Below are 24,232 nucleotides of genomic sequence, written 5' to 3'. Positions count from 1 at the left end.
CTTACTGTAGCCCATTTTATTTTGCAGTATCTTAAAGTCTGTCTTTCCATATCTTGACTAGAGACTGCTTTGGGTGATGTGGCCCTTTTCTCTTCAACTCTGAACCCCTGATGGCTTTGCTGTTTCTTCCTGGTTTAATCAAGGTGGAAAAGTTGCTTGAGAACCCAAGATATCAATTACTTCATAAATGGGTAATGCTGATCAGAGTAATTCCACAAGCTACCTATAAAAATTATTACATGCACACACACACATACACAGTATATACATACCCTGTGTGTTCCCTTAATCACAGAATATAGATTGTATAGTTTTTTCCTAACCCTGCGCTATTAAAATTTTGCAACTAACTGTTCTTATTTGAGTCACATTAACAAATACAGTGCTCCTTTTCATGCTCCTAGATAGAAATCAACTATTACACATAGTTTTTTTTATCTTCACCTGACCTCAATTCTGTCGCACACGTTCCCTCTTCTATTGTGTCCTTAATGGATGTGCTATGGTCACTACATTTGTGAAGATATTTCATTATCTTTTTAACCAACTTCGAACATCTGGAGATCCCCTTTTATGCCTGTAATAAACAAAGTTACTAGTCTTGGACTTTTTGTAGAAACATTACAAAATTCTTTTAGCAGTTTAGGGATTTTTTTATTCTAGGATTCTTCTTTCCAGAGTAACTAATAAGTCTCTGCTGATATTGATCTTAAATTATTTATTGTCTTAAAGCAGATTATTTGAGTTTATTTCTCTTGCTTTTGGGACTCCAAAATACTGATGCATGGTAACTGTGTGAAGTGATGGGTATGTTAATTAGCTTGATTGTGGTGATTATTTCACAATGTATACATATATCAAATCATCAAATTTTACACCTTAAATATATATGATTTTTAATGGTCAATTAAATCTCAGTAAAGCTGGAAGAAAATACTGATGCAACCTAAATCTCCTTTTTATATTGACTTTATTTCAAGGAGCTTCTCTTCCCTTATTTACAGAGGTTCCTGAGATGCTTATTTCTTTCTTTGCTCTTCACAGAAGACAAAAACCAAAAACAGTAGTGCTGTCTTCCTTTTTTTGTTTTAATCAGTTTTTTAGTTTCCAGTATCTCACAGTTCTGTAGATATATGTTGGATTCTCTTTTCTGTGAGTTATTCATGCATTCACTCAGCATAGTGCTTTTCTTCTACTGGGGTAAGCTAAGTGACTATACTACCTACATTTCTGTTTTTCCTCTTCCTCACAGGCTGAATTACTGTCGTGTACATAGTGTGTTTTTTAAACACTGAACTCTATCTCATCATCATGAAGTTTAACAAACTGTGGTCAGAGTACTTTAATTCTTTCAAAATCTTTCCTGTACTTTTCTTTAATCTGTGGTAGTAAATATGAAGTAAAGATGGTTACCAGTCTAATTTCTTAAGCTTTTATAGGAAGATAAATGAGAGAAATATTAATGATTCAGTGTCATGGGTAATTTATACATTCTGACCTCAAAATTATCTCACAATTAGTTGAAATATAAAACATCTTAAAATTTTCGCAGGTATTTCTATGTGTGAGAGTCAATAGTAACACACTAAAAGATGTATACAATATTAGTGCTAGGTAGCACATTTTATATTTTAAAATGTTAATCTTCTCTGATTCTTTCTGGCGTTGGGATCCTGGCCCCATATAAATTGTGAAGTCGGCCAGCGTTAAATGCATTGGACGCTGTCTTTATATATTTTTTTAATATTAGGAAAAGTACTGGTACAATCAAAACTAGGTAAGAGAGCAGCATGCTACCTAAAAATGTTTATGATGTGAAGACCTATTTGATGTATTAAAATTCATCTAATCCAATAAACACTTGGGAACTGATTTGGGCTAGAGATTGCTTTTTCCTGTTAATTAACCTGAACATAATTGAATATTTATTTGGTAGTTCATGGATTTTTTTGCTGCCTCCACTCATTGCTCTTCTCTGGCATTAAGCTACAAACGTATTCAGGATTGAGCTGCATGTATATTGATCTCAAGCCAGACATTGCTACCCCCCTTTTTATTACATAATTTTTAGATGACTTTTTCTGTATGTTACTTCTGATTTAAGTGGAATGTGGCAAAATAGTTCTAGTTAAATTGGAGCTCCAATTAATAGGTTTCTGTTTAACAAGGATATACTGCAGCTGTAAAACTCCATATGTGTGTACAGCTCCATTCTTGGCTTTATTTGTTCTGTGACTGAGAGAAAAATGGAGTAAAACCTAGTCCATGTTTCCTAGAAGCAGGGGTGTCAGTCAGGTAAATAACTATATAATACAAGTACAATAAAATGTGTGCCATACTAGGGTTATAAAAAGAAGAAAACTGTGGAAAGCAGGTCTTTGTGGTTCAGGGAGACAGGGAATGCTTCATAAATGAGGTGACACTTTAATTAGAACTTAAAAGGTGAAGGAGATTTTCATAGTGAAAGAAGTAGGGTGGTATATTCTAAACTCAGAGAAAATAGTGGGCAAAAATACCAAGGTACAAAACATAATTTGCATTTGGGGGATAGTGTGTATATCAGCGGGGAGTGTAGAACATAAAACTTAGGGAGGGTGGTTACAATCACAAGGAGTTTAAATATACACAGAGGGTTTGAACTTATTTGATTTTCATGTAGGGAGCATTAAAGAATTTTTGAAAAGTAGACTAGATATGATTTGTGTTGTAGGAACGGGCTTCAGGCAATTCTGTGAAGGACAGATTATCATAACAGGGACACTACTTAAGAGACAATTATATTAGTCCAGGGAGAGTCTTATGAGACCCTGAAGCATGGTGGCTAGCAGAATGGAAAGAAGGGGACAAAAGTGAGAGACTTTTAAGATACGTTTAGGGAATACACTACACTTCTTAGCAGTTTGAGTGAGAAACTGATTAGAGAACTGAAATACTCAGCTGTTAATGATCCCAAAAATGTCAATATGAGTCAAAGAACGGTAGGATTAGTAATAGCTGTAGTCGTTGGAGACTGGGGTGGAGCTTAGCTCTGTAACCTACGTGCAGTCGGCTGATAATTTGCCTAATCCACACAGTGGTTTTCAAAAACTAGAATGAATTGTGAGTGTCTAAAAAATGGAACTTTTAAGGTAAAATATGGCATTCTTGGTTCTCTTGAAATACTGGATGATCTAGCAAGTAGACTCAGATTCCTCTTTGGCCATGTAGGCTGCTTCTGAGGGGTGGCTGCCTCCTTTAGACAGAAAAGTGCTCTTCAGTTATCCTAGTGGGATCCCACCCAGGCTAATTTACACTACGTATTTAAATTTGCCACCTCTCATTTAGAGTTAGTTATATAAAAATAGCCACAGAGATGGGAGGGTAAAAGGGCATTTTAGATTGTGGTATTGGTATTATCAAAAGTCTAAAGCCTGGAATAAAAGGGTGTAGGTGAGGTGAAGAGGGTAAGAAAGAGATTTTTACTACTGATAATACAGGTACATTTTGAAAAGAAAGGTAAAATGGGGTTGATTCATTGGTCAAAGTGTGGTTGTGTATTATGTCATTTTTGAAAGACAAGGACATTGGGATATGATAAGCCAGATGAAAGCCATGTGGCATCTACCCCACTCCTTGATAACAAGAATCTTGTCTTACTCATTTTATACCTCCAACGTCTTTCCCATAGTGTTGATCACCTAAAAAGCAACACTTAGCATTTATTGAATGACTGTTGAATTATTTTATGTTAGATGGGTTTGCAGAAATGTACGGTGGGATAGATTTGAGATAAGCTGTAATCAGTAGTGTGGTAATGAAAACCTGAATTTAGGTGTATTGTCATGTAAAAGGGGAGAAAAAGATATTTGGAAGGAAGAAATGACCAGTACTTGCTGGTAAGCTAAAGAAGACCTTGAAGGAGGAAATAGAGTCAAAGATGACTCTATGGTTGCTGGTCTGAAAGACTAGAACAACAGTGCTACAGAAATGAGATATTTTGGAAAGGGGAGCTAATTTGTGGGAGAGAGATAAAGAATTCAATCTTTAAAATGGTATGGTTGAAGATAGTAATTCAACAAAAATTTACTGAAACCTACCCTGTTCCACTGACCAGATACTGGGGACACAGCAGTAGACAAAGCAAACAAAAATCTCTGCCCTGGGCTTCCCTGGTGGCACAGTGGTTAAGAATCTGCCTGCTAATGCAGGGGACACGGGTTCGGGGCCTGGTCCGGGGAGATCCCACATGCCGCGGAGCAACTAAGCCTGTGTGCCACGACTACTGAAGCCCGCGCGCCTAGAGCCCGTGCTCCACAACAAGAGAAGCCACGGCAATGAGAAGTCCGCACACTGCAACAAAGAGTAGCCCCCGTTTGCTGCAGCTAGACAAAGCCGCGGGCAGCAATGAAGACCCAGTGCAGCTAAAAATAAATAAAATAAATAAATTAAAAAAAAAATCTCTTCCCTATAGTGTTTACGTTAGAAAAAGGTGGGAACTTCCCTGGTGGCGCAGTGATTAAGAATCTGCCTGCCAGTGCAGGGGACACGGGATCCATCCCTGGTCTTGGAAGAGCCCACATGCTGCGGAGCAACTAAGTCCGTGCGTCACAACTACTGAGCCTGCGCTCTAGAGCCCACGAGCCACAACTACTGAAGCCCGCACGCCTAGAGCCCACGCTCCGCAACGAGAGAAGCCACTGCAATGAGAAGCCCACGCTCCGCAACGAGAGAAGCCACTGCAATGAGAAGCCCACACACCTCAAAGAAGAGTATCCCAGCTTGCCACAACTAGAGAGAGCTCGTGCACAGCAACGAAGACCCGATGCAGCCAAAAATAATAAATTTTAAAAAAGGTGGAATGGGCAGAAAATAATCAAAATAAATATAGAATATTACAGGACAAAAGTGCTATAGAGAAACATGAGAGAAAGGGAAGGGGCATGGTCATTTCAGGGGCATGGTAGCCTTGGGAAAGTGGGGAGTGCTAGGGAGGTGGGAGTGAAGTTAGAGCAGGAAGCCTGCAATTTTTAATAGGGTGTTCAGAGAAGACCTCACTGAGCCAGTGATGTTGAGCCAAGATTTGAACATGGTGAGTGAATGAGCCATGTGACTAGTGCTAAGGCCTATGACTGGAGGTTCTTATTGAAATTGAGATTATTACCGTTATGGGTAGTTACAAGGTCAGTATAAGATATCACTGTGGCAATGAGTAACTGAGGTAGCATGGAAGACAAGAGTATAGGAACAGAGGTCAAGGAAATGAGGCCAGGGTATTGAAAGAACATGAAAGCACCAATAATTAAGACAGGAGTTAGGTTAGAGAGAGGGATGGTGACCCACAAGCTAAGTTATTCAAGGAATAAGGGCTGGTAACCTACCAGTGTATAAATGCCTGTAAAGAAAGATAGTGTGGGTGTTAGAATCATGACATGAGATTCAAAGCTGAAGCAGAATGGACTGTAAACACCTAGAATAAAAGTTGTTTTGTAATCTTCATTATCCTGAAATAAAATAATAATTTCCAGTTGTTAATGAAGCTTTCAAGTGGAGATTTGCAAAGGTTGAGTGTTAGTTTCTTATGGGTATATTATCTAACTAGCAAAATGAGAAAAAAAAGTTTCGAAGCCTGACTTATCACTGATTATATAAAGATAATTGTTGATTTTTCGTGGGCTCTTGTAAAGAATAAATTTCTGGTGTTTTAGCAGATGGGAAATAAGACCAAGATTGCAAAATGTCCTTTAAGAAATAAACAAACTGGATACATTCTGAAATCACAAAATACTTGTGTCAGGAGTGAAAAACTTTCGCAAAAGAAGAGAATTGGTTCAGAAACTTCATTGGCAAAAAGTGAAAAAAATAGTATGACTTTTTCACCCACTAAGGATTTATGCAAGCAGTATGCAGATAAAGACCATCTTCATATCCAGAAAGAAATTTCACCTGCAACCCCTGATATACAGAAGACTAGAAACAGCATAAATGCATTTGTAGTAGCTAAACAGAAGCCTTGCAAAAAGCACATCACAGCTGAAAATGTGAAGAGCAGTTTGGTGTGTCTAACACAAGGCCAACTACAACAGATTTTGATGACTGTAAACCAAGGAAATAAATCAGTTTCCCTGACTGAGAATGGAAAGAAGGAGGAAACAAGTAAGATTTTTCTGAAGTTTTAATATTGTTTATCAATATATAAGTTTTAGAATTTGAGTTTCATTGGATTTTACATAACTGTGCCTTTTAAATTCTAGTTTAATGTAACAATGTTTTAAAATAAATATTCATTTAGAAAACATTCTCATAGGCAGAATTACTTTTGTAGTTAAAATATGCCATGTTTTAAGGTTAATGCTCAGAATATTATTCTCATGTACCATGGCCTTAAGAAACCTAGTTTCTGTGGATTCTAGATTTTAGTTCAGAAAGCTATTGTACTAATTTTGGAAGGTAGGAGGCTTTACTTACATGAAAACTAATTATGTAAAATGTTCTAAAAAAATTGCTATTGTATTTCTAATGAAAAACGAGGGAATTTTGCTATGAAGATTTGACATGAGTTGCTGAAAAGGATTATTTTCCTGGCCCCGGCTTTTGCTCTTCCTGACTTGCAATCCTTGCTAAGAATTGGCAGCACTGTCTTTTTAACCAGCGTAAAACACTGACTTGGAAGTAGTGGTGTATTATATGCCTTCTATTTTAGTAGTCAGGGTATTGTATTATGTTTTTAAAAGCCTTCTAGTTTTAGCTTTGAGCTAAGGAATTGTGACTATGAATAGAGATATTATTAAAATTTTGTTAAGCAACCGTGAAATAAATAAAAATAAAATTAACAGTCACCAGGAAGAGGCCCCACAACTGGTCTGGGGACTAGGTAGCTCCTTAGCACTCCCAAGGGGCTCAAAATGGAGTCATTTTCCTTCTCTTGGTATAGATTATTCTTTGTAAAGTCAGGGAGCTAACTTTTATCTTTAAGGCTAGAATTCTAGTTCAAAGAACAAAAAATAAAAACTTACTAGGCCTAATGGGAGATGATATCAACAAAGTTAAAAGCAGAATTTGCCTAATCATATAATGACCTGCATATTAGATATGCTTTCTCTCCATTGGGAGAACTATCACATTGGGGGATTTTTGAGCCAAGCATATGAGCCCTGTGTAAAACATTTGGAATAGATACAGCTGGGATATAGAGACAGTGGTCCATGGAAAAGATCATCACTGATTGCTTTCCCAGCTAAATGAGAAAAATAAGGGCAAGGTAATGAGTTTTTTATAAAGCTGTTTGCATTTATTCTCCTTTAAGTTGTGATTTGTATTATCATTTATATTATTTGTAAAAGTGTTGTTGGCAAGAGTAAATGGAGGTTTTTCTGGTTGCTTGTTTTCTTACTTGAAACAGAAGTTTGTATGGCTGTGGCCATACCTCTGGGCCATTTAACTTCTGAGGCTCAGTTTCCTCTTTTGACAAAAAGGGAATCGTAATACGCACTGCGAGGACTGCTGTGAGAGGTGATTAATTAGATGATGTGTAAAGCCGTGTTTTTTAAAACTGCGTAACTGTATCAAGATAAGGTATTATAATAGATGTAATTTTAGTATTAATTTTAAAACATGCGTTTTACCTTCTAGGTCAGTATAGTCTAAATTTAAACAATATTCCTGATCAGCCAAAGGATGAGAACATCATGGGACTTCCGCAGAAAACTGAGGCCATTTCATCTGTTCAGGATGAAAAAAAGTCTGTTTTAAATGAAAATCAGGTGACATCTAATCAGTATGAGCAGAAAATTGCCACGTATGTAACTCACATCTGTTGTTGTGGGGTCATCTTGGGAATATGGTTTTACTTTTCCTTGACTTGTATGTGAAATATTTACTCTGAAGACTAGAGCTATTTAAAAGTTTATTACTTAATATTTATGGAGTAAGTTGTAGAGAAACATATGATAAGGTTTCTGTTATTTTTTGTGTCTTGTCTTAGAGAGAATATATGGAAACCAGCTGACATATTCAGTACTCTGGGAGAAAGAGAACGTGATAGAGGTTTGTTGGAAGCAAAAAAAGCCCAGTGGAGGAAAGAGCTTGGTAGGTAATTAATTGCACATTTTATTATAGTTTTGTTGGCTTAAGGAATGTATATTGAGGATGAAGTACATCTTGCAGTATGATATTATCAAAAACCTTGTTTTATAACATTCACCATCTAGAGTAGTTTTCTGCAAGTGGCATAAGAAACTTTGTGATTTCACATTCCCTTATGTTATACCTTTTTGTTTTCTGCTCTGTGGTGTGCACCAAAAGCCACAGATGAACATTAATATCATCAGTACCCTTCTGGAGCTCAAAGATTCCTAAACATTTCTCATTTCCTGAGAATCCATTTTAATATTTTTCCATTACAGAAATTCTGTGGGTTAAAGATGGTTTTATTTAAAAATAATTCATTTAAAAAATTAAAGCATTCTAATCAAGAATCATCAATATGATATCAATCAGTATATCCCATACAAAAATAAGCTTATTTCTTTTCTTCAGTCTGTAGACATCATAACAGAAAAAGTTATAATTTCTGTTAAGTAGGGTCTTAAGGTAAGTAAGGTAATAACTAAGAAACTCCTGTTACTTCTTGCAATAGACTTAGGGTCCAGGTATCAGAGTTTGGAAAATACACGAGGTAATAGTTGTACTTGGGAATAGTTGTACTAAAAACATGAAGATGGGATTCACTGTCCACTGAACTGGAAAATCCTACCAGTTAGTCACAACCCTTCCAGGACAGGTGATCTAGAAAAAGATAAGCAAAGAAATAGGGAATGAATTGATGTTGGAAGTCAAAGTAATAGAATAATAAAGAAATTAAATGTATGGTAGCAGTATCAGAAGGTTTGGAGATCTGATGTGTTTTATATCATAATTGCAGCTTTAAATGTTTGTTCAGTACAAATTTGGACACATGATTTTATGTACCTTACTTTTCAGCAGTTACAAATAATAATGGCTGACATTTATTAAATATTTACTTTGTGTGAGGCCCTATACTGAAAATAGACATCATTATTGCTCTGATTTCACAGAATAAAAAATGGGGTTTAGAGGGATGAACATCATTTTGCCTTCAGTCACACAGCTGGGAAGTGGTTGAACCTGAATTTGACCCCAGGGTTCTCTGACTCCAGAGTTCTAGCTTTTAAGTCTTTTAGTAATAATTAAATGAACATTACTGTAGAGTAGAACCTCACAATAATTAGCATAATATAAAATATGTTCTGAAAAATTTGCTCCTTATTTATAATTGTAGTAAAACAAACATTTTTACATCCATTTATGCCACACTTAAATTTGGTTCCGATTAAACATTTTCTTTTATTCCATATCCTTAAAATTCTTCTCTGTCTTGTGAGTTAATCTCCTTCCTAAAAAACAGTTTTGATCTGTGTTGGAATCTGCACTCTTTAAGAAGGTCATGATTTGTTTACGTCATTTTTTTTTTACAGTTTTTGTATATTTTTTTAAAAAGGACATTATTTACAGATGAACAGGTTGCTTTAAAGAAGAAAGAAAAAGAAGCGTCTGAAAAATGGAATAATCCATGGAAAAAATCTGAAGGTGATAAAATAGCGTGGGAAAAACTTCAAATTCTCGATCAGGCTAAGGTAAAAGTATCAAAATCAGGCACTTATGGAATATAAGATACCTTAACTGCACTTTTTTAATGCTAAGCCTTGTTTATATCATACAGCTTTTTTTTTTTTTTAATAAATTTTTTTATTTATGGCTGCATTGGGTCTTTGTTGCTGCACGCGGGCTTTTCTCTAGTTGTGGTGAGCGGGGGCTACTCTTCGTTGCGGTGCACGGACAGCTAATTGCAATGGCTTCTTTTGTTGCGGAGCATGGGTTCTAGGCGCACGGGCTTCAGTAGTTGTGGCTCACTGGCTCTAGAGCGCAGGCTCCGTAGTTGTGGTGCACGAGCTTAGTTGCTGCATGGCATGTGGGATCTTTCCCGACCAGGGCTCAAACCTGTGTCTCCTGCATTGGCAGGCAAATTCTTAACCACTGTGCCACCAGGGAAGTCCCTCATAAAGCTTATTTTTGAAGCCTATTCATTTTTTTAAAACTCACTTTTCATATGGTATTTTAAAACAACGTTATTTTGAATTAAATTATGACCTTAGCTACTCTGTTTGCATTCTGTAAATAGTCTTACTATGTTAGTAGGTGAGTGTAAAGGCCCCTGGCACCTCCTTTAGGCTCCTATAAAAGAGCTCCACGATGTTATAGATGACCACAAAACTCTACCACTGACCATGTGGTATCCACTGCAAGGTTATCAGACATAAGTGATTGCTTATCAAACATAAGTATATACCATGTGTCCCTCGGGTAGTGCTTTGGGGACCTTTAAATTTTGCATGTATTTAATACTAGACAAAAAAGTGCCCTTGTTTATCGTTTTGTTGTTAGACTTCTGCTAGCTATTCTAGCATTCTGTCACAGTCTCCCAGTCAGGTAATGGTGATCCAGGCTGACAGGCATTCACTGCCTAGAGCTAGTCAGATTTTAGAGGTAAGTTCTAAATGTCATTACTTTGAATATATAAGCTCTTTAGTACATGATGACTGTATAACTTATTTTCCTTGAAGAAGTGAATCTAAATACTCTTTTAAATCACCAGTTAATTTTTATTGAGTGCAGTATGCTCCTTAAATTTTTTTTAATTTATTTATTTTAATTTTGGCTGCGTTGGGCCTTCATTGCTGCGCGCGAGCTTTCTCTAGTTGCAGTGAGCGGGGGCTACTCTTCGTTGCGGTGCTTGGGCTTCTTGTTGTGGTGGCTTCTCACGTTGCAGAGCACGGGCTCTAGGCACGTGGGCTTCAGTAGTTGTGGCGCATGGGCTCAGTAGTTGTGGCTTGCAGGCTCTGGAGCACAGGCTCAGTAGTTGTGCACGGGCTTAGTTGCTCCGCGGCATGTGGGATCTTCCTGGACCAGGGTTCAAACCCGTGTCCCCTGCATTGGCAGGCAGATTCTTTTTTTTTTTTTTTAACATCTTTATTGGAGTATACTTGCTTTACAATGTTGTGTTAGTTTCTGCTGTATAACAGAGTGAGTCAGCTATATGTATACACATATCCCCATATCCCCTCCCTCTTGCGTCTCCCTCCTACCCTCCCTATCCCACCCCTCTAGGTGGTCACAAAGCACCGAGCTGATCTCCCTGTGCTATGCAGCTGCTTCCCCCTACCTATCTATTTTACATTTGGCGGTGTATATATGTCAGTGCTACTCTCTCACTTCGTCCCAGCATCCCCTTCCCCTTCCCCGTGTCCTCAAGTCCATCCTCTACATCTGCATCTTTATTCCTGTCCTGCCCCTAGGTTCTTCAGAACGATATTTTCTTTTTTTTCTGTTTTTTAGATTCCATATACATGTGTTAGCATATGGTATTTGTTTTTCTCTTTCTGACTTGCTTCACTCTGTATGACAGACTCTAGGTCCATCCACCTCACTACAAATAACTCAATTTCATTTCTTTTTATGGCTGAGTAATATTCCATTGTATGTATGTGTCGCATCTTTATCCATTCATCTGTCGATGGACACTTAGGTTGCTTCCATGTCCTGGATATTGTAAATACTGGACAGGCGGATTCTTAACCACTGTGCCACCGGGGAAGCCCTGCTCCTTAAATTTTAAAAAAGTTATTAACTATTTCTTTTTTTCCTTCCTAATGAACATTTACATTTTAACAAATGTATTCTGAAAGTAAGGCAGTAACCTAAAGATATGATTCTGGTGGTAGACATTTTCAGTACTGGTAGAGTTCTTATAGAACCCTGCCAGTTAGATTGTTTGCATGGCAGCTTGTTCTGCTCCATATAGGACTGACTAGCCTACATCAGTTTATAGTCTGTCGATAATTTTACGTTAACAAAAGGAATGAAATATGAATTACGTTTTTCTGTGTTCCCAAAAGCACTTTGACCAAATGTTAAAAGGCAATAAATTAGTCTTTCTAGAAGTTATTTTGGAAAACTCTATAGTTCTGGATGATAATTATAAGTTTTTAAAGTTTAGAAATTGATGCATGCACATACTACTAAAAACTGCAAATAAAACTACTCATGACGTCATTGAGAATCAGTTGTAAGCTTATTTACTTTTCAACATGAGGATTAAAAAAACTTTAATGCTAAAAGTATTAGGTATTTCTGTTACTGAAATGTCAGTTGAAGTGTTAGCATGTCATTTATTATTGCTTATTTTGCATGGCTTTTTAGGTCATTTATTATCTGGGAGTAATCTATACTATGATTGTTAATGAGATAAAGAACCATTTAAGGTGACTTTTAGTTTTTTTGCTTTTTTTTTTTGGATGATAGCATGTGTCATTTTTTTTTTAATAATCTAGAAAACCAGTAAAGTTACTTATATTTTAGAGTCAGAGATAGGGTTTGGGGATGGGAGAAAGACTAGAAAGGAAATCATATACTAAATCCAGAGTTGGATAACCAAGGATTAGAGTATGATTACCTATGCATATTTTTACTGTTTAAATGTAGTTTTTGTGTATTTATGTGTGAATGCTGTAAGATAATGGAGAGGTGCTACTGGGGGGACATGAACTGCAACAAAAAAATCCCCCTTTAAATACCTGAAAGCAGTTGGTTTCATAAATCCCAGCCATAGCCACAACCATTTATATTATTTGAATATTAAGTTAACCTCTTCATGTAATTGAGAGGAGGAGAAACTTAGTTGCAAGCAGAATCATCAAGGCCAATTTTGTTAAAACATGAGGTAATGCGAGGCTTCCCTGGTGGCGCAGTGGTTGAGAGTCCACCTGCCGATGCAGGGGACACGGGTTCGTGCCCCAGTCTGGGAAGATCCCACATGCCGCGGAACGGCTAGGCCTGTGAGCCATGGCCGCCGAGCCTGCGCATCCGGAGCCTGTGGTCCGCAATGGGAGATGCCACAACAGTGAGAGGCCCGCGTACCGCAAAAAATAAAAATTAAAAAAACATGAGGTAATGCATATTAAGTGCATAAGACAGTGGCTGACATATAACAAGTGTTTAATGAAAGTTTGCTCTAGTTATAATTTACAAAGCACAGGTCCATTCTGAACCCTGAGGCTGCTAAGAGTCAATCCTCTCACCATCTTCCTTTCCTCTCTCCTCTTCTTGATTCTCAGTCTTACTCCTCCTCCCCCAGTTGAATGGTCATGTATTCTCTTTCCTGTATTGTTCAGCCCAAACATTTTTTTACACTGTGCAGCTTAAAATTTCTTTTTGTGTTTCTAAGAAATTTACTTACAGCCTCAGCCTTTGTGAGAATACGTCACCTCCATGAAACCTTGGCTTTCCCTAATGACTACCCCTTCCTGGGAAGCCTCTTAAGTGAAGGGAGTATATTCTAGCATACTAACATGGGATAGAAAGTGAGGTTATCATTCTGCTAGCTTCTTACTGCTACCACCAGACCATAGTTCTGCAGTTAGCCAACAAAAGATTCCTCTTAATTTTCGGTGGTAAAAATTTGGTGGTAAAATATACATAACATCAAATTTACCCTTTTGTGGTGGTAAAATATACATAACATAAAATTTACCATTTTAATCATTTTTAAGTGTACAGTTAAGCGGCATTAAGTGCATTCACACTGTGTTGCAACCATCACCACTATCCATCTCCAGAATTTTTTAATCATTCCAAACTGAAACTATACCCATTAAATAGTAACTCCCCATTTCTCCCTCCCCTTAGCCCCTGGCAACCACCATTCTACTTTCTGTCTCTATGAATTTGATTATTCTCAGTACGTTTAAGTGGACTAACACAATATTTGTCCTTTTGTGTCTGACAGATTTCACTTAATGTTTTCAGGGTTCATCCATGTTGTAAACATGTATCAGAATTCCATTCCTTTTTAAGACTGAAAATATTCCATTTTATGTATGATACTACATTTTGTTTATCCATTCATCCAAATGTTGATGGACATTTGAGTTGTTACCACCTTTTGGCTATTGGGAATAATGCTGTTATGAACCTTGATGTACAGATAATCTCTCCAAGTCTGTATTTGCAAGTCTTCTGGGTATATACCTGTAAGTGAAATTGCTGGATCATATGGTAATTTTATGTTTTATCTTTTTATGTTAAATTTTTACCAGTTTTAATTTGATAACTTTATTTTTAATTGTTATACCGTTTCCACAGCTCCTGCACCATTGTGCATTCCCATCAGCAGTGCACAAGGGTTCTGATTTCTCTACATCTTCACTAACACTTGTTCTTTTCTTTTTTTCTTTTTTTTTTGGTTGATAGCCATCCTAATGGATGTGGAGTGGTGTCTCATTGTAGTTCTGATTTACATTTCCCTAATGATTCTTGATGTTGAGCATGTTTTCATGTGCTTATTGGCCATCTGTATATCTTCTTTGGAGAGATGTCTATAAGTCCTTTGTGCATTTTTTTTAAACATCTTTATTGGAGTATAATTGCTTTACAACGGTGTGTTAGTTTCTGCTTTATAACAAAGTGAATCAACTGTACATATACATACACCCTCATATCTCCTCCCTCTTGCGTCTCCCTCCCACCCTCCCTATTCCACCCCTCTAGGTGGTCCCAAAACACTGAGGTGATCTCCCTGTGCTATGCAACTGATTCCCACTAGCTATCTATTTTACATTTGGTAGTATATATAAGTCCATGCCACTCTCTCACTTCGTCCCAGCTTACCCTTCCCCCTCCCTGTGTCCTCAAGTCCATTCTCTACATCTGTGTCTTTATTCCTGTTCTGCCCCTAGGTTCTTCAGAAGCTTTTTTTTTTTTTTTAAGATTCCACATATATATGTTAGTTATACGGTATTTATTTTTCTCTTTCTGACTTTTTCACTCTGTATGACAGACTCTGGGTCCATCTACCTCACTACAAATAGCTCAATTTCATTTCTTTTTATGGCTGAGTAATATTCCATTGTATGTATGTGCCTCATCTTATTTATCCATTCATCTGTTGATGGACATTTAGGTTGCTTCCATGTCCTGGCTATTGTAAATAGAGCTGCAGTGAACATTGTGGTACATGACTCTTTTTGAATTATGGTTTTCTCAGGGTATATGCCCAGTAGTGGGATTGCTGGGTCATATGGTAGTTGAATTTGTAGTTTTTTAAGGAACCTCCATACTGTTCTCCACAGTGGCTGTATCAATTTACATTCCCACCAGCAGTGCAAGAGGGTTCACTTTTCTCCACACCCTCTGCAGCATTTATTGTGTGTAGGTTTTTTGATGATGGCCATTCTGACTGGTGTGAGGTGATACCTAATTGTAGTTTTGATTTGCATTTCTCTAATGATTTGGGATGCTGAGCATCCTTTCATGTGTTTGTTGGCAATCTGTATATCTCCTTTGGAGAAATGTCTATTTAGGTCTTCTGTCCATTTTTGGATTGGGTTGTTTGTTTTTTTGATATTGAGCTGCATGAGTTGCTTGTGAATTTTGGAGATTAATACTTTGTCAGTTGCTTCATTTGCAAATATTTTCTCCCATTTTGAGGGTTGTCTTTTCGTCTTGTTTATGTTTTCCTTTGCTGTGCAAAAGCTTTTTAAGTTTCATTAGGTCCCATTTGTCTATTTTTCTTTTTATTTCCATTACTGTAGGTGGTGGGTCAAAAAGGATCTTGCTGTGGTTTATGTCATAGAGTGTTCTGCCTATGTTTTCCTCTAAGAGTTTTATAGTGTCTGGCCTTACATTTAGGTCTTTAATCCATTTTGAATTTATTTTTGTGTATGGTGTTAGGGAGTGTTCTAATTTCATACTTTTACATGTACCTGTCCAGTTTTCCCAGCACCACTCATTAAGGAGACTGTCTTTTATCCATTGTATATTCTTGCTTCCTTTATCAAAAATAAGGTGACCATATGTGTGTGGGTTTATCTCTGGGCTTTCTATCCTGTTGTTCCATTTATCTGTATTTCTGTTTTTGTGCCAGTACAGTACTGTTTTGATTACTGTAGCTGTGTAGTATAGTCTGAAGTCAGGGAGCCTGATTCCTCCAGCTCCGTTTTTCTTTCTCAAGATTGCTTTGACTATTTGGGTTCTTTTGTGTTTCCATACAAATTGTGAAATTTTTTGTTCTAGTTCTGTGAAAAATGCCAGTGGTAGTTTGATAGGGATTGCATGGAATCTGTAGATTGCTTTGAGTAGTATAGTCATTTTCACAATGTTGATTCTTCCAATCCAAGAACATGGTATATCTCTCCATCTGTTTGTATCATCTTTAATTTCTTTCATCAGTGTCTTATAGTTTTCTGCATATAGATCTTTTGTCTCCTTAGGTAGGTTTATTCCTAGGTATTTTATTCTTTTAGTTGCAATGGTAAATGGGGGTGTTTCCTTAATTTCTCTTTCAGATTTTCACCATTAGTGTATAGGAATGCAAGAGATTTCTGTGCATTAATTTTGTATCCTGAAACTGTACCAAATTCATTGATTAGCTCTAGTAGTTTTCTGGTAGCATCTTTAGGATTCTCTCTGTATAGTATCATGTCATTTGCAAACAGTGACAACTTTACTTCCTCTTTTCCAATTTGGATTCCTTTTAATTTCTTTTTCTTCTCTGATTGCTGTGGTTAAAACTTCCAAACTATTTGAATAACAGTGGTGCAAGTGGACAACCTTGTCTTATTCCTGATCTTAGAGGAAATGGTTTCAGTTTTTCACCATTGAGGATGATGTTGGCTGTGGGTTTGTCATATATGGCCTTTATTATGTTAAGGTAAGTTCCCTGTATGCCTACTTTCTGAAGGGTTTTTATCATAAATGGGTGTTGAATTTTGTCGAAAGCTTTTTCTGCCTCCATTGAGATGATCATATGGTTTTTCTCCTTCAGTTTGTTAATATGGTGCATCACATGGACTGATTTACGTATATTGAAGAATCCTTGCATTCCTGGGATAAAAATATGGAATGCTTCACGAATTTGCATGTCATCCTATGTAGGGGCCAAGCTAATCTTCTCTGTATGTGCTGCCGAAGCAAGCACCTTTGTCCATTTTTGAATTGGATTTTTTTCTTTCTTTCAAAAAAGAAAGTAGTAGTTCTTTACATATTCTGGTTATTAACTCCTTATCAGGTATATAATTTACAGGTATTTTCTTCCATGAGTTGACTTTTCACTCACTTCATAGTGTCCTTTCTTGTACAAAAGTTTTTAATTTTGATGAAGTCCATTTTACCTATTTTTTGTTTTTGTTGCCTGTGCTGTTGGTGTCATATCTAAGAAATCATTGCCAAATCTAACGTTGTGGAGCTTCCCCCTATGTTTTCTTCTAAAGGAGTTTTACAGTTTAGATCTTTGATCCATTTTGAGTTAATTTTTATATATGGTGTACGGTAATGGTCCAGCTTCATTCTTTCGCATGTGGATATCCAGTTTTCCCGGCGCCAGACTGTTCTTTCGCCATCAAATCATCTTGGCACTCTTGTCGAAAATCATTTGACTGTATATGAAAGGGTGTATTTCTGGGCTCTCCATTCAGTTCACTTGTTCTGTATGTCTGTCTGTATGCCACTGTTTCACTGTTTTGATTACCCTACCGGGGGCAGAGGTCGGTGGGACATTGCACCAGCCTGAGGCGCGCCGTGCGTTCTCCCGCGGAAGTTGTCCCTGGATCCCAGGACCCTGGCAGTGGCGGGCTGCACAGGCTTCCGGGAGGGGAGGTGTGGATATTGAGCTGTGCTCGCACACAGGCTTCCTGGTGGCGGCAGCAGCAGCCTTAGCGTCTCATGCCCGTCTCTGGGGTTCGCGCTGTTAGCCGCGGCTCGCGCCCGTCTCTGGAGCTCCTTTAAGTAGGGCTCTTAATCCCCTCTCCTCAAGCACCAGGAAACAAAGAGGGAAGAAAAAGTCTCTTGCCTCTTTGGTGGGTCTAGACTTTTCCCCGGGCTCCCTCCCGGCTAGCCGTGGTACACTAACCCCTTCAGGCTGTGTTCACGCCGCCAACCCCAGTCCTCTCCCTGGGATCGGTCCGAAGCCTGAGCCTCACCTCCCAGTCCCAATCTAACCCGGAGGGTGAGCAGACAAGCCTCTCGGGCTGGTGAGTGCCGGTCGGCACCAATCCTCTGTGCGGGAATCTCTCCGCTTTGCCCTCCACACCCCTGTTGCTGTGCTCTCCTCCGCGGCTCCGAAGCTTCCCCCCTCCACCACCCGCAGTCTCCCCGTGAAGGGGCGTCCTAGTGTGTGGAAACCTTTCCTCCTTCACAGCTCCCTCCCACTGGTGCAGGTCCCATCCCTATTCTTTTGTCTCTGTTTATTCTTTTTTCTTTTGCCCTACCCAGGTACGTGGGGAGTTTCTTGCCTTTTGGGAGGTCTGAGGTCTTCTGCCAGCGTTCAGTGGGTGTTCCGTAGGAGTTGTTCCACGTTTAGATGTATTTCTGATGTATCTGTGGGGAGGAAGGTGATCTCCGCGTCTTACTCTTCCACCATCTTCCCCCTCTCTGTAGTAAGGTTTGAAATCAGAAAGTGGTTAAGTCCTCCAATTTTCTTTTTCAATATTGTTTCACCTATTCAGGGTTCCTTGAGATTCCATATGAATTTTAGGATGCATTTTTCCATTTCTGCAAAAAACATCAAGATTTTCAGAGGGTTTGCTTTGAATCTGTAGCTTGCTTTAGGTAATCCTGACAGTACGAAGTCTTCCTATTCATGAAGGTAGGATCTTTCCATTTATTGATATTTGTGTCTTTAATTTCTATCAGCAATGTTTTGTAGTTTTCAGTGTACATTTCTTTGGCCTACTTATTCCTAAGTATTTTATTCTTAGTATTTGGTGCTGTTGTACATGGAATAGTTTTCTTAATTTTATTTTCCCAGATTGTTCATTGTTAGTGTATAGAGATGCAACTGATTTTTTTCTCCTGGTTTTGTATCCTGCAGCTTCGCTGAATTTGTTTTATTTTAACAGTTGTGTGTGTGTGTGTATAGACTCTTGAAGGTGGTGGTTATTGTGCAGGATATGAGTTTGATGTGGATCCTTTTGGTATTATATTTTCTTAATGAGTAGATACACAAACACCAGTCTGCATTAATGCCCAAGATATTCATATAAAATAATCATCACTATATTATGTATATTTTATCTTTTCCATTGTTTGGCATTTCAACTTTCTGACTTTTAAAAATATTACGTATTATTTCTGACACACAGAAGGATATGTTGACCTTAAAAAACAAAAGAGCAAGTTATTTTACCAGCAACATGAGTTTATTTGGGTATAGTAGACAGTTGTAATTCAGGACAAGCAAACTGTGACAAACCTTAGGCAAGTTTGGAGAACAGAGGAGAGGAACTTGATTTTGTAGAGGAAAGGAGGAAATTGGGGAGGGCTGTGGTAGCTGCAGGTGGTGGGAAGCTTGTTGCTAGTGAGAAGGAAATCTTGGTGGGGTCTGTAAGCTGTGGTGAGTCATATATGGGTGACAGCTCCACCTTCAGGGCTTTCTGACTCCATTTTAAATGAGGTTTCCTTTATTCTTTTTCACAGGTATAAAGGATAATCCATAAAACATTTCTATCCATGTCATGTACCAAAAAGAGCTCATTATAGCATGGTTCAGAGTTCAACAAGAATTCCTCTAGATTTATAGCACTTACAGGACAGGATTTTTTTTTTTTAATAGTTGGTCACAACCCTGTAGAATAAAAATTGAATGCCTAGAAGCTTTATATTCCATTTGTTGTCAAGTTACTTTAGAATTCTGAGAAGAGTGTTTGTGAATTATGAAGTCCTTTCCACAACAGAAATGGGTTGTGACTAAGTTATAAACTAGTACCAGTCCACTGATGGCCTAATTTCAGAAGAAAGAAGTACAATAGCTTGACTAAAATGAATCAGTCTTAGCTAAAGATTCCCGTTGCCCATCTATACTGGCAGTCTTGGAATCAGAGGAACCCTATCTCAGTCCTCCCAAAGTTAAACTTTATGGAAGGAAATCCTCTTCCTTATTCAAAACTGGGGTGGGGGGGATCCCCTGGCGGTCCAGTGGTTAGGACTCCGTGCTTCCACTGCACAGGTTTGATCCTTGGTCAGGGAACTAAGATCCCACATGCTGCATGGCGGGGCCAAAAAAAGAAAAGAAAAAAAAAGCAAACAACTGAGTGGGTCTCTTTGCCTTATCAGAAAGATTTAATAATTAAATAAAATAAGGAAATTGATTTGTTTGAGGACCTGTTAGGATCCAAGAAGTGTACTAAGTACTTCATATACCTGTGAATCCCCTTTTAGAATAAGAAGCAGAACTTACTAACAACTAAACAGGTGGAGGAGAACACTGAGAGTAAGTTGTGTACGCCAATTACCCATAACACTAAACCTAGATAAATCTCTCTTAAGTTAGGAAAAGAACAAAATAAACCTAAATTAGAAGAAATAGATCATGAAAATAAGGAATTTTCCCACCAGCTGTTGGTGGGAATGTAAATTAGTATAGCCATTATGGAAAACAGGTTGGAGTTTCCTCCAAAAATTAAAAACAGAACTACCATACAATCCAGCAGTTCTACTTCTGGGTATTCTTCCAAAGGAAAAAAAACACTAAATTGAAAAGATACATGCATCCCATGTTGATTGCAGTTTATAATAGGGGACATAAAGAAGCAACCTAAGGTCTATCGATAGATGAATGGATAAAGATGTGGTGTATGTATATAATGGCATGTTACTCAGCCATAAAAACAAATGAAACCTTGCTGTTTATAAAAACATGGACGGACCTAGAAGTCTATCTAATTACTTCACTTATGCTAAGTGAAGTAAGAGAAAGACAAAGAGTACTATATGATTTCACTTATATGTAGAATCTAGGAAACAAAACAAATGAACAGAACATAATGAAGCAAACGGACTCATAGATACAGAGAATAAAGAAGTGGTTTTGCTAGAGGGGAGGGGGGTGGGGGGATAAGTGAAATAGGTGACAGAAATTAAGAGGTATGAGCTTGTAGTTAAAAAATATGAGTCATGGAGATAAATGTACAGCATGGGGAATATAGTCAATAATACTGTAATAACTTTGTATGGTGACAGATGGTAACTAGACTTGTGATCATTTTGTAATGTATAGAAATATTGAATCACTATGTTGTGCACCTAGAACTAGCATAGTGTTGCAGGTCAGTTTTACTTAAATTTAAAAATTAAAAAAAAAGGAAAGAAAATAGGGCACCAGTCGGTAAAATATATAATGAGTGAAAATGGCATTGCAGGTAGAGAGTGAATCATTAGTAAGTTAATATATTATGCCAATAATTATGAAAACTTAGATGAAGTGGGTAAATTACTGGAAAAGTTATAACTTACAGGAACTGACATAAAAATAAGTAAAAAGCTTGAATAATTATGTAACCGTTAAAGTAATTGTAGATCTGGGTAAAAAAAAACTTTCCCACAAGGAGAACAAAATGCCCACATGGTTTTACTGACAGTTTCTACCAAACTTAAAAGAAATAAATCCCAAATTTATTCAGCTTTCCAGGCAGTAGAAATATGAAATGGCCCCCAATTCATTCTGCAAGCCCAGTATAAACTTGGTATTAAAGCCAGAAAAAATAACAAAAAAGGAAAATTAAGTTTATTTCATTCATGAATATACACACAAAAATTCTAAAAAAGTATATTAACAAGTAAAATTTGATAATCTGTAAAAAGGTAATATATCATGACTAAGGTTCATAATGGGTTAAGGGAATTCTTAAAAATCCGCAAGTATAGTGTACCATTTTAACACAATAAAACAAAACATTTTAATAGATGCAGGAAAAGCATTTGATAAAACTCAAAGCCAGTTTGTTAAGGACAGTATTTCAGGCAATTAAACTAGAAGGAATTTCCAATTGAGTATTTAAAAAAAAAAAAAACAACCACCCTATAGCGAACATCATACTAAATGAGAAATTTTAGTAGTAGTCCCTTTAAAATTAAAAATTAAATAAAATGCCCTTATTATTATTACTATTTGTTATTGGTAGTCCTAGCCAGTATAGCAAGACAAATTAAAAGTCGTAAGAACTGGAAAGGAAAAAATAAAACTGTAGCAGTTTGTCATTTATATAGAAAACCCAAAAAATCTATAGGCAAAATATTTTAGAAATTAAAAGTGAGAATTAACGGCTTTCCTGGTGGCGCAGTGGTTGAGAGTCCACCTGCCGATGCAGGGGACATGGGTTCGTGCCCCGGTCCGGGAAGATCCCACATGCCGCGGAGCGGCTGGGCCGCTGAGCTATGGCCGCTGAGCCTGCGCGTCTGGAGCCTGTGCTCCGCAACGGGAGAGGTCACAACAGTGAGAGGCCCGCGTACTGCAAAAAAAAAAAAAAAAAAAACCGAAAAAATGTGAGAATTAGTAATTTGCTAGGCCATAAAGTCTCAACAAATTTCATAGGTTTAGATTACACAGAATATGTTATCTGATCACAGTGGAATTAAGCTAGATATCAGTAACAAATAACAAAATTTCCAAATGTTTGATATTTAAGCAATAGTCTTCTAAGTGAAAGAAAACTCAAAATTAGAAAGTGTTTTGAACCGAATGATGATGAAAATATATATGAGAACATATGAGCTTCCTGTGCTTGGAAGTTTATAGGCTTAAATGCATTTCTTGGAAGAGAAAGACACAAAGCAAAACATAAATGATCTAAGTATTCATTTCAAGAAGTTAGAGAAAGAATTGCAACAGTTAAACCCAAAGGAAGTAGAAGGAAGGAAATAAGATCAGAATAGCTGGATGCAAGTGGCCCTCTGTATCCGTGGGTGCCAGATCCATAGATTCAACCAATCTCAGACTGAAAATGTTTGGAAAAAACTTCCAGATGCCATGAGTCTTAATAAGATACTTAACACCTCTGTGCCTTAGTTCTCATTTCTTTAAAAATGATGCCTACCCCATAATTTTATCATGGAAATTAATGTATATAAAATGCCCAGCAGTGCTTGTAACAGAGAGAGTGTTGTCAGCCAATTCGTATTATTATTGTTATTATTGTGAGGGCTAAAAAAGATAACATACATAAAGTTCTTTATGAAAATGTATAATAAAGTAATTAGTCAGTTAAAAAAAAAAAGAAAAAGGAAAATATCAGGGAAAAAATATTCCAGAAAGTTTCAAAAAGCCAAACTTCAATTTGCTATGCACTGGCAACTAGTTACGTAGCATACACATTCTGTTAGGTATTGTAAGTAACCTAGAGTTGATTTTAAATACACATGAGGATGTGCATAGGTTACATGCAAATACTACACTATTTTATGTAAGGGACTTGAGTATCTGCCAGTTTTGGTATCTTCAGGAGGTCCTGCAACCCAATACCCCACAGATACCAAGGGACGATTGTGTTAGTAAAATTGGAAAATAAGGAAAAGACTGAACAGATATGGCTCCAAAGATATGGCCAATAAGCACATGAAAACCAGGATTTTAGCCATGTGCACAACTGTGTAGTCCTGGTTCCAGAGATTTTACAGTTACTTTCAAGTTCAGAGTACTCCAGCCCACCCTCCAAAATGATTGTAGCTCTTGGTTGTGCTGCTTTTCCTCTTGGAAGATCTGTTTTTTTCTAGCCCAGTGTCCTGAAACCACCCACCACCCAGAAGCATGCCTTTTATGCGTACTGAGTGGACAAGATGAGTAGGTGGACAGACTGTCTAAAGTGGGGAGGCTTGGTGTCTGGGCTTGGGAATCATGCACTGGCAAGCAGGACTATTCTGGACCATGGCAAAGTCACTACTGAGTGTTCTCCTTTCACAGACATGCATTTTTAGACTGCTTTAAGGGGAGAATTAAATGAAACAGAACTAAGCATGTCTAGGTGACCATTTGAAAAGCCTCTACTTTCAGTTCTGATATAGCAGCTGCCATTCATACAGCATTTATATTAGGAGTAAGACTAGCATTTTCTAACATAGAAGAACTTGAAGGTAGCTAAGGATTTACATTAGGAACCTGTAACATTAGCAACTGTTTGTGGGGAAGTGTGTATTGAGTACCTGTGAAAATGAGTTTTCACTCAAGGCTGTCACTTGCGAATAGGCTCAAAATAGGTGTTTAGAAAAGGAGCTTTTATGTAGGGGAAGGGGCATCTGAGGTCAATAATGTGAAAGAGAGAAAGTGAAAAAGTGAGTGAACCTAGAGAAAGAGGGTTCTTAGCCATGTTGAAGCATTAACTGAAGGGAGGTGCTAGATCATCATCAGAACACA

General features: G+C 37.5%; 1 protein-coding gene and 1 pseudogene across 8 annotated transcripts in view; one reads left to right on the top strand and one right to left on the bottom strand.

Annotated features, from left to right (window-relative positions):
- CCDC66 (coiled-coil domain containing 66) overlaps window positions 1-24,232 on the top strand; it is a 52,342-nt gene that overhangs the window by 3,240 nt on the left and 24,870 nt on the right. For 5 of the 8 annotated variants that reach the window (XM_065884938.1, XM_065884936.1, XM_065884935.1 and 2 more), the window contains exons 4-7: window positions 5,688-6,132; window positions 7,609-7,774; window positions 7,961-8,064; window positions 9,511-9,632. In XM_065884938.1, the coding sequence (XP_065741010.1) occupies window positions 5,688-6,132; window positions 7,609-7,774; window positions 7,961-8,064; window positions 9,511-9,632 (837 nt within the window). Of the gene's footprint in view, window positions 1-5,687; window positions 6,133-7,608; window positions 7,775-7,960; window positions 8,065-9,510; window positions 9,633-10,440; window positions 10,543-24,232 lie in introns of all 8 variants that reach the window. The other 3 variants (XM_065884937.1, XM_065884940.1, XM_065884933.1) reach the window with 2 other exon arrangements.
- On the bottom strand, window positions 16,943-17,029 carry LOC136130081 (U6 spliceosomal RNA; annotated as a pseudogene).

This window comes from Phocoena phocoena, chromosome 10 (assembly GCF_963924675.1).
Source record: "Phocoena phocoena chromosome 10, mPhoPho1.1, whole genome shotgun sequence".
NCBI lineage: Eukaryota > Metazoa > Chordata > Mammalia > Artiodactyla > Phocoenidae > Phocoena > Phocoena phocoena.
This window is presented reverse-complemented; position numbering and strand designations above follow the sequence as displayed.